The 16,037-nt window shown below is 33.5% G+C and overlaps 1 protein-coding gene across 2 annotated transcripts in view; it reads left to right on the forward strand.

Moving 5' to 3' along the window:
• Positions 1 to 16,037, forward strand: part of LOC143085574 (glycine receptor subunit alpha-2-like) — a 50,600-nt gene that overhangs the window by 2,179 nt on the left and 32,384 nt on the right. For both annotated transcript variants that reach the window (XM_076262019.1, XM_076262018.1), the window contains exons 2-8: positions 2,087 to 2,206; positions 3,406 to 3,479; positions 5,605 to 5,684; positions 6,851 to 7,068; positions 8,220 to 8,302; positions 9,381 to 9,524; positions 13,869 to 14,320. In XM_076262019.1, the coding sequence (XP_076118134.1) occupies positions 2,139 to 2,206; positions 3,406 to 3,479; positions 5,605 to 5,684; positions 6,851 to 7,068; positions 8,220 to 8,302; positions 9,381 to 9,524; positions 13,869 to 14,320 (1,119 nt within the window). In that variant the 5' untranslated portion in view covers positions 2,087 to 2,138. The remainder of the gene's footprint in view (positions 1 to 2,086; positions 2,207 to 3,405; positions 3,480 to 5,604; positions 5,685 to 6,850; positions 7,069 to 8,219; positions 8,303 to 9,380; positions 9,525 to 13,868; positions 14,321 to 16,037) is intronic.

Raw genomic sequence — 16,037 nt, forward strand, 5'->3', positions numbered from 1 at the left:
ACATTGTCGGAAAATATAAAATAATGAGCTTTAGAAACAGGACGAAAAGCGAGGCTAAGCTTTTCTCCTGTTTTGCAGCGAGTACAAATATATCTTTATATTTTCCGACAATGAACATATCTATACTGTTAAACGAGAAGACCCCTCTTTGTGTGTCGCTTCTCTTCCTTCCACGATAAATTAATCATCATGCCTCTATGTTCTATAGGTAACATGCATAGTCGCATTTGTCATCCATTCTTATGATTAGTCAGATTGAGTTATTTTTGGAGAAAAACGACATAAAAGGAGTCAGGATATTGATTCCGTCATCAGACTGACTATTAGACATAAGATTTTAGATTTGAAACATGCAAAAGTACAACCAATCGTATGATAGATAACAAAAACGGAAAATAAATAAGCCAGTCAGAGCGTTTCCATATCATGGTTTTAGATCGCAAAAACCACAACTAATATACCTCCTTAGAGAGGACAATTATTTTTCGCGTTTTTCTAAACTACGATTATACTACTTTAATATATAGAGACTCTCTGTATTCTGTCTACTGTTTTCTTTGAAATGTTTACTATTTAAGGGGTTATACCAGTTGCATATATATTAAAATAAGTAAAACATGTGGAAACAAGTACATAGTACACGGATGCCACATCGGCACTATATTTACTAAGTTTCGAGTTGATTGGACTTCAACTTCGTCAAATACTATCTAGACCAAAAACTTCAACCTAAAGCGGGACAAACGGTCGGGCAAACGAACGAACGAACGCACGGATGCACTGACTAGAAAACATCAGTAATGCCAATAAATGATTGATTGTCCTAGAAGCATATTTTATTATGGTCTATATATAAACAGTTACCGTGATTTATTTCATGTTTGAAGCAGTGCAAACTTTAATTTAATTTGACTTTTACCAAAAGATGCATTTTAGCAAAGGAGAAGGAGAATATTTGTAGTCTGATGCCAGAAACACGAAAATAATTGAATTTAACAGAAAAGAAACAAATATCTGACCTTGGAAAAAGGGAGAGGGCTTTTGATACCTTTTATGAAATTCTCCATACATAATATCTTTTACAAAAAATCATCCTACAACTGTTCACAAGCTGTATATGCACGCGTTTTCGCGGGTGTGTTCTAGTATTGTTTTATTCCTGAAATTTACTCCCAACACTTGAAGCATGGTCTCTAATTTTTCAAAGAAATCGACACAGTGTAAACGCGGACCAGGAAGAGGACCCCAAAATGAACTGGTACCGCAAAAGAAATGTCCACATAACCGCTTGCTCAAAATAGAAAAGGGATAAAAGGAGAGTTTACTTGTACAAGTAAACAAGTACAAATAAAGCAAAAAATTATGTGTGCACCTGTTATTTGTACAATTCAAGGGTGATTGCAGGATAATGGTTTTATTGACTTGTGATAAAATTATTTCAACAGGTAGTAAATTTATCTTGTAATTGTTGTTTTTTTTTTTTCTTTTAGTAAAAGCAAAGGGTGTTGATCATCGTCATTTGACAGAACACCATTTCACTAGACTGATTTGGGATGTTTAAAAATTTCCAATAGCAGTTGGAAGAGGGAAGTGTATATCATAAAAAAAAAAAATACAAGTCACATCCAACCTCATTTTTTCTAATCGCAATCACAATGAAAATTAGGTCAAACTGAACTGGTTGAATAATTGAACTCTCTGAACCCTTGTTTCACAGGAAGATGCATAATAAAGGGATAGTGAAAAAAAACATCAATTCAAAAAATGAAAAACGACAAAATGCAGTCCACAAAACACTATATAGAAGACATAAGAATACGCAACACGATCCTAATCAAATTATTTGGCGATTTAGGTTCTGCAGAAAGATATTGATGGCCAGCTGCTGGAATATCATGACCCAACTCCATAATATTTGCCTCATATTTTTTAAACAGATTGTGTATCATATGTGGCACTCGTAGTGGTCCTATTTGTAATTAGTATCGGGGTTGAAAAAATTTCCCCTCTATAATGTAACCTAAAGCCACCATTTCAGTAATACATGTACATAGTTTCATTAATGAACTCAGTATTCTCATTACAGGTTTTCGGTTTACTCTGCTGAGCAAAATAAACGCATATAAAACAAATCTGAGATGGTCACTCGAATGATATTCCTAAGATTAAGTTTTTTGATCTGCTATACAATGGCTGTATCACGTCAGTAAGTACTACTTATTTTATTTTTCGTTTACAAAACAAATAAGAGAGGATGCAATGGATGAACAAAAATCCTTGAATGCAAAATTTCACTTTTATCTCCGCTGTTTTTTAAAAATTTATTATAACATATTCATTTGAAAGATAATATGTACAAACAAATATTCAGAAAGTAAATCAAAGGGATAATTAAACTCATGAGTCCAAAATAAAAGGACAATTCAAGGTAAAAAACAAACTGACAATCTAAGGCCAAACAAAAGACAGACTACGGAAAGACCAGCATGACATAGAAAACTAAGACTGAGCAACACGATCTCCAATACAAACACGGGATGATCTTAGCTACTCCGTAAAGTTAATATGCAGATCTTATAAAAACGAAGATGTGGTATGATTGCCAACGAGACAACTGTCCACAAGAGACCAAAAATGACACAGACATTAACAACTATAGGTCACCATACGGCCTTCAACAATATGCAAAGCCCATACTGCATAGTCAGCTTGTTCATAAAAATCATAAATCGTCAAAACAAAATATTTGAAGTGAGCGCCCTTTACGAATAACATCAAGCAATATCATTTGTAAAAAATAAAGGTAACTTTAGCATACCGCTATTCAGTAGTCATAAATTGATTAAGCGAAAACAAATCCAGGTTACAAACTGAAACGAGGAAAACAACGGAACAACAGAAAGACTTAATTGCTTTAAAAACAATCGCAAACACATAGAAACGAACTATTTGATACAAATGCCGAACTCCTGACTTGGAACAGGACATTTCACAAAACGCATTTGTTGGTTCAACCTGGTTGTGTTGCTAGCAAAACCTCCCGCTTATATGGAAATAATTAAAATACCACTAAACCGACAATATTACATGACATGAATACACAGTGCATATTATAAACGCGAGAAGTATAAGGACTGAGAAATACATAAATGAATAATATTACAGTACATTACAACAAGTGAACCACAGAAGAACAACAAACACCACCCACGAATAGAGTGGCTGGTAGAATAATCTTTCATGGTTCCTTCATATTTTCAAGATAAATGTACATGTATATAAACTTGAAATTCTAGACTTTTGGTCGGTCTGTACTATTGACCACATGTATGTTAGGTATATGGAAATCTTGTAAACATATCTAACAACATCAAACACATAAATATGAAGTATATGTATTATTAGACAGAACATTCTTAACTCGTTGATGTTGGATACAGCGTATGATAAAAGGATACCTCCAGGAGTTGATGTCGGCGGTAAGTATATTATCTAGAACCACATGCTCCATAACAATTCAATCAGGAGAAAATTATTACCTTTACCTTATTGTATATACCGATTCAAACAGAATGTTGATAACACTTGAGTATATTACGTTGACTAGATTTCATGATGATTGGTGCGTTATTTCCCTTCCATTCGATAATATAAATAAGCATCATGTTGAGAAATATTTATTAGAAATTTATGAAAGGATACACGTACTCAAAGATTCCAATAGGATAAGACTCCATACTTGGTGTGTTTATCATTAACGTAAATGTTTTCAATGGTCTCATTACGTGTTTACTCGGGGTAGGAAATTAAAAAAAAAAATCACACTTTTGAAACTCTTTTCTAGATTCATCTATATACCTCCATTATATCAATCATTCAAGACGAATGAGAGACATAATATATCAAAAGGACAATCAAACTCTCTTTACAAAAACTAAACTGACAATGTCATTGGAAAACAATCGACCAAAAGACAAACACCATTACCTAGAAATCAACACAGACAACTAAATACTGAGTAACACGAACCCCACAAATATCGGGAGGGGATAGTGTTTACATATATCTATCACCAGTTCAAATAAAAACCATTTATCTTTCGTATCATTTTTTTTTATATATAATTGTATCAAAAAGCGTATGAAAAAAAGTGTTTGTTAACATTCGACCGTACGGGGACATACATATACAATTTTGGTTGTTTATTTTTTGTGTCATTTGGTGTCCTGTGCAGAGTTGTCTCATTGGCAATTAAACCACATCTTTTTATTTTTATACTACAAAAATTTCTGGACATACGGAAAATACGGACAGTCAAACAAAAATAACCCATTAAACAGCTAAAATATAATATTGATGCTCTTAAAAACTAACTTTGAAGGCTACATCAGTCATCAGCTGTCTGATGATGAATTTCAATTATGTACAATTACTTTCATATTTGAAAAATCCTCTGGGGCCAAAATGTAGAATCGTCTTCCCTTCCGAAACACCTGCGATCATCCCAGGTTTTATTGGGTTTCGTATTGCTAAGTTTTTAGTTATTTATGTTTTATGTTATGTAGACTTCTGTTTGTCTTCTCGTCGGCTTTAGTTTTTCGCTATGGCTGTGTCGGTTTGACCTTTGAAATTGATTGTTCCTTTGCTATTTGTGTTTTACACGCTTACTGTACATGGAGGAATTTGCGTACAGTTAAAAATAAATAGTGACAATATATTTTTGCAGAAGCAAAGTTATGAGAGTTAATCAGACACACATTTTTAGAGAATCGTGTAGCAGTCATTCATACTCGTGAATGGCCGAGTAGAGATCGAAAAATGGTCGAATGTAGTCGCGTAGAGATCGGGTATTGGTCGAGTTGGTCTAGGATGAAAAAAATATAGAAGTCGCAGTGATCATGACGCGATCAAGTTTGGTCGAGTTAATCTTGGCCACATATCGTACAGGTTGTCGCTGATCGGAAAATGATCGGATATTAGTCGAGCAAAGATCGAAATAATCGAGTACTGATCGTTAAACTATTTGTATTCCGACCAAACTCGATCTCTACACGATCCTTTCCCGATCAATACGACCGCTACTCGACGTATTTTCGATCTCTTCTAGAGTGACCGGCTTCTCGATCCTTACTTGAATGTTTTTGACAGGTCAAAAACTCTCGGGGAGAAATTCAGATCGATCACGACCAAGGTAGACTACCCCGAACATTATTATCGATTGAATCAGATCAGTGTCCCGATCGCTTAATTTGTCTTGATCGAGTTGGACTGATCGGCAGTGTGAACATATCTTTAGCTCTACATATGTGCCCGTCGTGTTGCACATTTAATCACTGGGACGGGGTCTAGATCAGTGTGTCCCATTCGAAGAAAAAAGGATGAGATTGAGGTAACAAATATAACGTATTTGTCGCCGTCCACAACAATTGCCAAGGAATTATTCAACTTTACTTATAACACATTGTTTAAATTCCTTCCATGAAAACCTGTAGAAAAACACTATTTTGTGTCTGCCCATCGTAAGAACCGATGTAAATATTCCAAGTCTTGAAGCATAATGGTTTCACGAATGAAGATATAAAGCATTATGCATTTTTTTTTCAGATTTAGACCAAGAAAGGCCAACAAATATAAGCGTTAAATTGACCATTTCTGAAATATATGATGTAAACGTAAACGAAATGGTAATAAGCTTAATGTTCACTATAATATAAATATTATGCATGATTAATTGAATTAGATATCTCTTTTAGATACTATTAACAATACCTTTTATTGATATTATGTAAACACAAATCTTGCGTTTGATAGTTAGTTGGATAATATTGCTACGTTTGGAATAGCAGATGTAGACAATTTCGTTTTTTTTCTAAAACAATAAAAATGTAAACCAAAAAAATCTAAAGCTATGGTACATGCACTTGTAATTAGTATTTTTTTGTCGTTTTTATAGTTGTTTACTTTTGCTACGTTATATGATTGGCAATGAAGCAACTATCCACCACTGATCAACAGAGACGATGATGTAAACTATTAAGGGCCGTGTGGGTCATAATTCATTTTGTTACACGTACCCTAGATTACACGTAACATTTTTTTCACGTACACCAGAGGTAAACGTCAAACTTTGTTCACGTTCCCTAGAGGTACACGTATAATGTTGTTCACTTATCATGAGGTACGCGTAATTATTGTCTATTCATGCAGCTTACATAAACAGAAAACCTGCATTCCCTTCCCTGAATGATGGATTATCTGTGTCATCATCATTTCACTATCCAATAAAAATTCGCCTAACAAGTGTTTATGTTCAAAGCTATTTAACTTATCTCTAACCAGGAGCAAGTAATTTACATCTTGTCATGGATGGCCGTTTGCCTTACTGTTTAGCATGAACAAGGCGGTCAATTTTCACTTTTGATTTGTATTATATTTTCATACGACTATCGAATACTAGTTGTTTTATTGTATACCAATGTTAGTCCATCCGTTAAATTTTTGTAAGACAACTCAGTTACATTTGTAAACGAATGTTTTTGCTCTACTATTTAATGTTCTTGCTTTCTGTAATTAGTTTTTTTTTCTAGCTAACGTTGCATCTCAGAAGGCATTGACAACCAATTTTCAATAAATACATAATAGATATTCTCCATATTGAAGGCCGTACTTTGACCTATAGTTGTTATTTCTTTATAAATTGCGATTTGAATGGATAGTGCTCATTGGTACTCATATCACATCTTCTTTTTTATAATGCAGTACTGAACATAAATCAATTGTCCTTAGTCGTCTAGTTTAGTATATCCAAAAATTGTCATTTTGTTTCAAAGGATGTCTTTTTTTACTGTAGGATTTTTCCACGACATGTTATCTTCGTCAGATTTGGAACGATCATCGTTTAAAGTTTAACTATACGAATATCACCCTTCAACTTGATAGGGAAGAAATAAATAAACTTTGGGTTCCAGATACATTCTTTCCAGAATCAAAGTTTGAGCAAACTAATTCAGTAATTCCAAATACACTCTTACATATACACCATGATGGGACTGTGGTTTACAGTTTGAGGTTGGTACATGTATGTCATATCCTTAAACATAGATATCTATTCTGTGTTTTGTGTACAATGAAATAAAAGAAAACTGTAAAATTTTATACATCGAATGTTAAACCACACAAAAACACAAGATCTAACAACATCGCAAGGTATACTATATAAAGTGTTTTTTTTTTATTAAATGATGCACAAAATGAATAAAATCACATCGAGATTTAAATGCATCAAGATTAATAAGATATTTTGTTACAAAAATGATATGCCTTTAAGATATAATAGATCGTCCATGTGGAGAGGAATATGGAGTTCATATTTATTAATCTTAATTTTCTTTACGTCGAAAGAAATATAATTTTATGAAACTGGACGTTATCTGAACGACTGTTGTTTATTGAAAAATGATAAGAGTTACATATGTAAGATACTCATCTATTTGATTTTAAAAACATGTATTTTTTAATAGGTTTACAACAATCGGTGTTGTATGCATATATGGATTGTAGATTCTCAAACATGTGTAACAAATTGTTGGGGAGAATGCATATTCTTAACTTTGTGTGAGAAACAAGGACAGTGCATTTTTATTTACATTTGTGCAAGTTGATAAGTGACAAAAAAAGTTTGATATGTGTATCTGGTTTAAGATAATGTAAATGTTCGTTTGTGGGATCACATTCTGTTCTGTCTGAAGTCTTAATTCGCTCTCGATTAGCACCTTTCCAAAAATGAATGATGATTCACTATACGATTTAGTACATATTTTAGATTCTTTGTAAAGAATTAATAACAGTTTGAATTTTCAAAGAATATACACAAAGTGCATGTGCTTATATACTTGTGTAGACAACACAGTCAGTAACAGATGAACCCGGTTCGTATGCTAATACAAATATAAACAAAACAACAGAAGATTTCGAAACAAGGTTGTTACTATGTGCGATAATTACCGTCATATCATCGATTATAAAAGATAATACTTGTATTATAAACATGCCACTAACTCAAAAAGGGTCTGTTTGCGTTATAAAGGGGCTGAGATCCATTTTAAGTCTTGAAAATAATAATTAGACTTATCATTATAATGACTATAAAATAAGAACAGTATAAGTTATGTTCGAATCTGTTCGTTTTGTTTTCAAATTCTACTCGTTTTCTGATTCAGGTTTCATGTAAAGTTTGCGTGTTCTATGGACTTTCATTTATATCCACTAGATGTACAGTCCTGTGTCATCCATCTAGAAAGCTGTAAGTCGAAAAGAGAGAGAGGAAGGATATATTTAGAATTACTTTGGGTTGATGAGTTATTTCATACAAAACAAGAATTAAAACATGAATACTCAGTCACGTCCTGTCAGAGTTGGGATATTTATTTATGCTATAACACCATTATCTAAAGTAAGGGGAGGGCAAATGTTGAAAGTTCATTTTTACTCTATCACAATTAGAAAAAAACATCTTATAAGGTGATGTGTATTTCCATAGTCCATATTATATATCTAAATTGCAGAAGCGTCACATTTACCGTGAGAGTACAAGAATAACAGCTACATATACAAAAGCTCCAAATTACACGATCAATTCTCTCATCCTTATATTGCATATCTGTAAAAGCTGTTATCAAAATTAACGTGTAACTATGTTGTTCAGTATAATGGTGTCTCATTTTATAGAGGGTTACTGCTCACAAAGAAGCTATTAAACCAAGAGTTCCAATTGGTGAAGTTGAAATCATCCCTTCGTAAATTTTACGGACGCCATCACGAGTTGGTTGACCGTTATGGAATAACCGTTTCACAAATGATATCGGATATGTTCCTTACGTCGTAACTACAATCCCCTTCCCTTTCATGAATGTGACCTATCGAATTAAACTATTTACCGGATTTGTAATCACATAAGCAACACGACGGGTGCCACATGTGGAACAGGATCTGCTTACCCTTCCGGAGCACCTGAGATCACCCCTAGTTTTTGGTGGGGTTCGTGTTGTTTATTCTTCAGTTTTCTATGTTGTGTCATGTGTACTATTGTTTTTCTGTTTGTCTTTTTCATTTTTCGCCATGGCGTTGTCAGTTTGTTTTAGATTTATGAGTTTGACTGTCCCTTTGGTATCTTTCGTCCCTCTTTTACATATCTTTGCATAAAAAACTTGAGAATAATGTCAGGTACATAATATTCCTTTTGAGAAAGTGAACGTCAATTTTGACTGAATCACGATTAAGAAATATTATTACGTAAAAAGACCAAATAGTTATGAACTAGTAACCTGTATGACACACATTTCTGCTTTTTGTTATTCGTCAATGCATATATCTTATTTTAGATGGTTTTACCTCGGATGTTATTGTGTATTTGTGGGTAAAAGACAAGCCTGTTACAATACAGAATGCGATTTTGCCTCTGTATAATATAGAAAACACTCCAACAACCAGTGTTGAGCTATGCGATGTCAACTCGTTTCCAGGAGGTAAGTTACAAAGATAAATAATAATTGTGTTATATTAGACTTCAAACAAAATTACAATCAGCATAACTCTTATTTTAAGGTCAAGGATCAGTAAATGAACTAGTCCATAGATTTTTTAAAAATTTAGAACTCAACTAGATATTGAAAATATACATCAGAAAATGTAAAAAAAAGTATATGTCACCGACTTCGTTTTCAAGAAAAATCCATTTTCAAAATGGTCCGAGAGGGTACTAAATTACATTGAATATATAGGGGAAATATATATTTTTCTTCTACAATTTTCGGTTTCCGGTATAAATCACGTGAACCGCTCCATAGAATTTTTTTTATTATTAATATTTTCTTCCTTTTTGTCTTACGAATTAGATGATATAAAAAAAAAATATGGTCACCGACTTCGTTTTCCCTGTAGAAGCGACGCAAACCCAACATTTTGGCAAAAAAAAGCATCAAAATTCGTGACGTCGTAATTTTTATAACATAACGTCAAGTTATCATGCTAATAATTTCCAACGTTCTTCGTGTTGATTCTGCACGATGTGTTTCGTATTGATAGATTCTTTTTATCATAAGAATCTGGATAATTATCAATAATTTTTATTAGTATTACCAATATTCTTTATTCTTTATATTTTAGCACCCCATTATACTCTTTTTCTTTTTTTTCTTTTCTGCATTTTATTCTGCAATTTTTGCCCATTATTCTGTATTCCGTAAATCCCAATCAGACCCTCTTTTATGGAACATTTTAAAAAGAAACTATACGTTGTAAAAAATATGAAACATGTATGTTCATAATCAATATACATATCTAAAACAATTACTAATTCAGACAAAAATACATTGCAAGTACATAAACGCAAAAATGGTAAAAACTTAAAAATAGAAATCATCAGGGTTACTGTCTACAAGTTGACGCAATAAAAGATATTATTGAAGCTTTATTTTTTATGCCCCCCCCCCCCCCCCCCCCTCAACTACCCCTGTACGTCTACCCGCCCGTCATTCCGTCTGGCCGTCCGTCCTTCCGTCCGTCCGTCCCCCTTTATTGTTATTCCGCAAAACATCTACGGTTTGAAACCTAGAACGTTTTCACTTTGCTGTCTGTTTGCATGTGGTCAGAGTTTTGATCTTTATTGATATTTGCTCTAATGAGAGATAGTTGAACTTTGTCATTTTTGGGTAACCAATTCATAAATCTCTTAGACTATCTTGTAAGTCATCTGTTTACACTTTTTCTCCGTTCCGATATATAATTTGGCCACTTTTGGAAAAAAACGGTTTCTTTAGCAGCGGAACATGTAATAGCTTGTGTTTTGGTACTATATCACGACAGAACGTGTTCTGTCCATATACTGCTGCTTAACATCGCATTTATAAACAAACATTATATCAATGATCCTACAAATTCTTGAAAGAGTGTCGTGTGGTTATTTACACATCTGCAAGTTAACAAGTAAAACATGCAGATAAACTGACATCTTTATTAATATCTTTTTTGTTCTGTATAAAATTTATTGTATACAAGTCTACAAAAACGTTTTAAAAAGTTTAATAAATGGTTATTGTTCCATAAGTGTACATATGTATGTTCGAAGTACATATAGAATCAGTACATGATACACAACATGCGACAAATAAAGGGCGGTGGGGGGGGGGGGGTGGGGGGTTAGTAATAACAGGAAACTAAATTAAACTAAGGCTTTGATGGATGTAAACTTCAATAAAGCTGGAAGTTACATAAGGGGAACAGGAAAATAAGAATATATTGCATCACTTACATCAACCTTTAAATTGACCAGTAATTTTTTATTCATTACTGACCAGCAACACCGAGATAATCCAACGATTTTTTTAGGGTCCATATTAAGTGTGGACCTAAATGTTCTTTATCTTTAAATATAACGCTTATTCTAAAAAAATCATCAATTAACGATTTTGTAAAATTCTTCTTTCATTACATGATTTCTTAATTCTGTAAATGGTCTATACTATTGTATTAAATAATTATTTTATTTTCCGTTGTTATTCTTTATAATTTTGCAAACTTTTTTGTTCAATTTTGACATTCCCCAGTATACGTTATTCTGCAACTCCTTTTTAGATGTAATTATATGTGACAATAAATTAATGTGCTTCTCTCTCTGAATTTCGCTTTCTCTCAAGACATTGCACGGTCTTTGTAGTACAGTGTTTTTTTCCAGAAAATACATCGTGTAAAAACATTTCCAAGGAAACCAAAAATACGGAGGTTGAGATATGACATAAAAACAGATGTACATACTTATGTTTAATATGCCTACAAAAATACCCCCACCCCCAAACCAAAAAAAAAAAAAAAAAACACGAAAAAAACAATCGCACACAGGCTAAGACATGACTGGAAATATTGTGTTTTGTTATTTAGTCATGTAAAATGAGGGGGGGGGGGGGACCTTTAACGGGACTTCGGGTTTGGTGTTTTTAAGCACGGGATTTCGGGATTGATCCTTTCTGGATCCGGCTATTCTTTTCTCGAATTTCGGGATGACAGGATTTATCTTTCTATAAATTCGGGACTTCGGGATTTCATGTTTTAAAGTCCGGGATTTCGGGATCTGGACCCCTGCCCCCTTTACAAATGCATATCATAAGATTCTTTTCCTTTTTAATTTTCTTTTGGCCTTGTGTTTTTGTCTGGTTGCTGTCTTATTGAAGTACTAACTACTTACGGGATTTACATTTTACTTTAGGTACTGAAAGTCTGTGACACTGTGCATATTTTTCAGTAGGTATATACATGTATAGTAGTAGTATAATATAGAGATGATCGATATAATCTCGTTCTCAACCTTCAAGTTTTATGAGTGAAATAGAGAGAACAGTTCTATTTTATATTTGAGATGCTACTTTCTGATTCCTTCCTCGGATTTGGCTATACTTTTTGGACCTTTTGGATTATAGCTCTTCATCTTTTATGTAAGCTTTGGATTTCAAATATTTTGGCCACGAGCATCACTGAAGAGACATGTATTGTATTGTCGAAATGCGCATCTGGTGCAAGAAAATTGGTACCGTTAATTTTATTCAGCTAAGGTACATTTTTTTTATTCGGTTAATTTTTACCCATATATATATATATATATAACAATTTCCTTTGAGGAGACAACCATACGAATCAATACTTTTATGATACTAAGCCATGTATAAATCTTCAAACCATATACTGTTTATACATGTATCTATTTAAAGAATTGTGTTCTATTTTTAACATCGAAATTGCGGACGTGAAAGAAAACACCATTACAAAAAAAAAAATAACGTTAGAATACAAAATTTAGCGAGGAGTAATGATCGTGAAACATCATTTTTGTTTGTTTTTAATTTGTTATAGTCTAAAAACTGTGTATGAATATTAAACTGTTGTACCAACCGTGAACAAGGTTAATATTAATGTAAGTGTATTATATTTTATTGCCATCTTTGACTGACTGACAGCAGCGGCGAATTTATGACCAGTATTAGTTTATGTGGTTCATTTCCTTTTCTCTTATTTGAAAATATTTTTACTTGTTCCGACTGGTCACGTGTGATAATTTTCAAAATATGGGATATATAGTCTTATCGTACAATACTAAGTTTTAACTGTAGTATTAATGTCCCAAACTTGCACCGTGCTTGCACCCCTTCTGCTTATTTTCTTTTCCCAGTGAATATGGTTTTTTGTAAGGACAGTTTTGACATACTACATATAGAATACTTCCGAGACCACACTGTTTTTTTTTCATCACAATTATGTAGAAATAGTAGTGAGCCACAGTTTTCACACTTGTTTTACCTGGTCGGCAGATATACAAACTCTACCACCCTACGTCCCTGACGCCAGTCAAAGACCTGATTTTCATTTTGAAGATCGTCTTCATGACTGTTTTCATATAAATTTTCAATTTTTAATTTTAGAAAAACAAGTTCATTCTCCTAGAAGTAACACTTTCAGTAAAATTTACCGTTGGCGTTGTCCCATCGAAAAGTCGCCGGGTGCAATTTTAACATTGCAAACTGGTCAAAGGGACGTAATTCGTACAAAACGTCGCAATATTTCGCGGAATCCGCTAGACGGCGTTCATTTACTGTAACTTGACCTTAAAGGAATTTACAGATCAACTCCAGAATGATATATATTGCAATTGGGTCTTTGATCAATGAATAAAATCCTTTCAAACTCGAGTCAAGACTATCAACCCCTTTCAAGGTCAACAAACGTTTTAGAATCTGCAATTTGAATGTCATTCACGTTTTGTTTGATAATTATTTAACATTGAAATATGCAGATAAATTTATTATTTGCAAATTATTTTACAGAAAATGAATTTTCCTGTCTACAATTTACAATTATTTTTCAAAGAGCCATTGGATACTACATGCTAGAAATTTTCGTCCCGGATATGCTTATTGTAATCATGTCGTGGGTCTCGTTTTGGTTACATCCTCTCGCTGTTCCAGGACGAATATCTTTAGGTGCCATTACAGTCTTAACTATGTCATCTCAAGGTTCTACAGCAAGACTCAACGCACCACAGGTATCATATCCAAAAGCAATCGATGTTTGGACTTTATTTCAAGCGATGTTTGTGTTTGCTGCATTGATTGAATTCTCTATAGTAAATGTGTTAGCCAGAAGAAAGGTGTCAGAGGAAACAGCTGCCGAAATGGCTGCTAAACGTAAGGAAATCCATGTATATGACAACGTATTGGCTAGTAAACAGATGTCAGAAGAGGAGGCAGATAAAATAGCAAAGAAGAAGTACAGGGAGGTGTGTAAAAAAAAGTTTGAATATCAATGCAGAATGCAAATATAAAAAAGAAGATGTGGTATGATTGCCAATGAGACAACTATCCACAAAAGACCAAAATGACACAGACATTACCAACTATAGGTCACCGTACGGCCTTCAACAATGAGCAAAGCCAATACCGCATAGTCAGCTATAAAAGGCCCCGATAAGACAATGTAAAACAATTCAAACGAGAAAACTAACGGCCTTATGTATGTCAAAAAATGAACGAAAAACAAATATGTAACACATAAACAAACGATAACCACTGAATATACAGGCTCCTGACTTGGGACAGGCACATACATAAATAATGTGGCGGGGTTAAACATGTTAGCGGGATCCCAACCCTCCCCCTAACCTGGGACAGTGGTATAACAGTACAACATAAGGTCTGGTAACAGATTCATATCGGACCGATTGTTTCCTTCAAATTTTTTTTCAGCAAGTTTCTTCAAACGTTTAAACCCGCTGCATCTATATGCATATTTTAGTCAGGAACCGGTTGTCGTTTTTTATATACTAGTACACGAGACCGTTTGTTTTCCTTTTTAAATTGTTTTATCCGAGTCATTTTGAGGCCTTGTATAGGTTGCTGTTCGGTGTACTGCAGGTCGTACTTCGACCTAAAATAAAGGCAACAGTAGTATAACGCTGTTCAAAATTCATAAATCGATAGAGAAAAAAGCATATCCGGGTTACAAACTAAAACTAAGGGAAATGTATCAAATATAAGAGAACTACGACACAACAGAGATACAACACCGAAACGTAACACACAGAGAAACGAACTATAATGTAACAATGGCCATTTTCCAGACTTGGTACAGGGCATTTTCTGACAAAATGGTGGGTTGAACCTAGTTTTGTGGCATGCAAAACCTCCAGCTTTAATGGCAATGTTAATTACAACATTAAAATTACAACATTACACGACAGGGTTACAATAAAGGACAGAGAAGCAAACGAATAATAGCCATCCAAAGGTAACAGGTTAAAAAATATTTTTATACACCAGATGCGCGCTACGTCCACACAAAACTATGCTCAGATGTAAAAAGTTTGAAAGCCATAACAACTACCAAGTTGAAGATCGCCGACGACCAAAAGTTCCAAAAAGTTGTGAGGCCAGGATAATCCGCTTGGGACAAAACATCATTATTATCAAGAATAATACATAGTTTTGCAAACACTAAATTTTATAAAATGACTATATAATAGATATACATGATTAAACTGTAGTGGTGACTAGAATAAAAAATAGAATAAAAAACGAATAAATTACAAAATCACAGCACTGTTAGCCATAATCACTGCAACGTCCAAAGTGACGTCACATATAAATTTCTAAAACGTGTTCCAAAAATTGAGAGAATTCGGATGAATTCAAGATTAGATTTGTATGACTCATCTAACTTATATTAATAACAGTGGAAATTATAATACTAATTAATATTTAATTGAAGTAGTTATTAGATCATTAATTGTATTATTTAGCTATGTGGTTGTTTCTTCTGATCAAACTGTAAAACCAAATATGTTATGTAAATTTCGTTGATCCAAAATAAAATCTACCAAAATGAAGATGAGTAGTTATCCCCCAATACAACACAATAATACAACAGACAAAATACGATTTACAACTACAAACGTTAAACATTTGAAAAAATCAGATGACAACAACAAACACAACATC

Source organism: Mytilus galloprovincialis, chromosome 8 (assembly GCF_965363235.1).
Source record: "Mytilus galloprovincialis chromosome 8, xbMytGall1.hap1.1, whole genome shotgun sequence".
In the NCBI taxonomy this organism is placed as follows: Eukaryota; Metazoa; Mollusca; class Bivalvia; order Mytilida; family Mytilidae; genus Mytilus; species Mytilus galloprovincialis.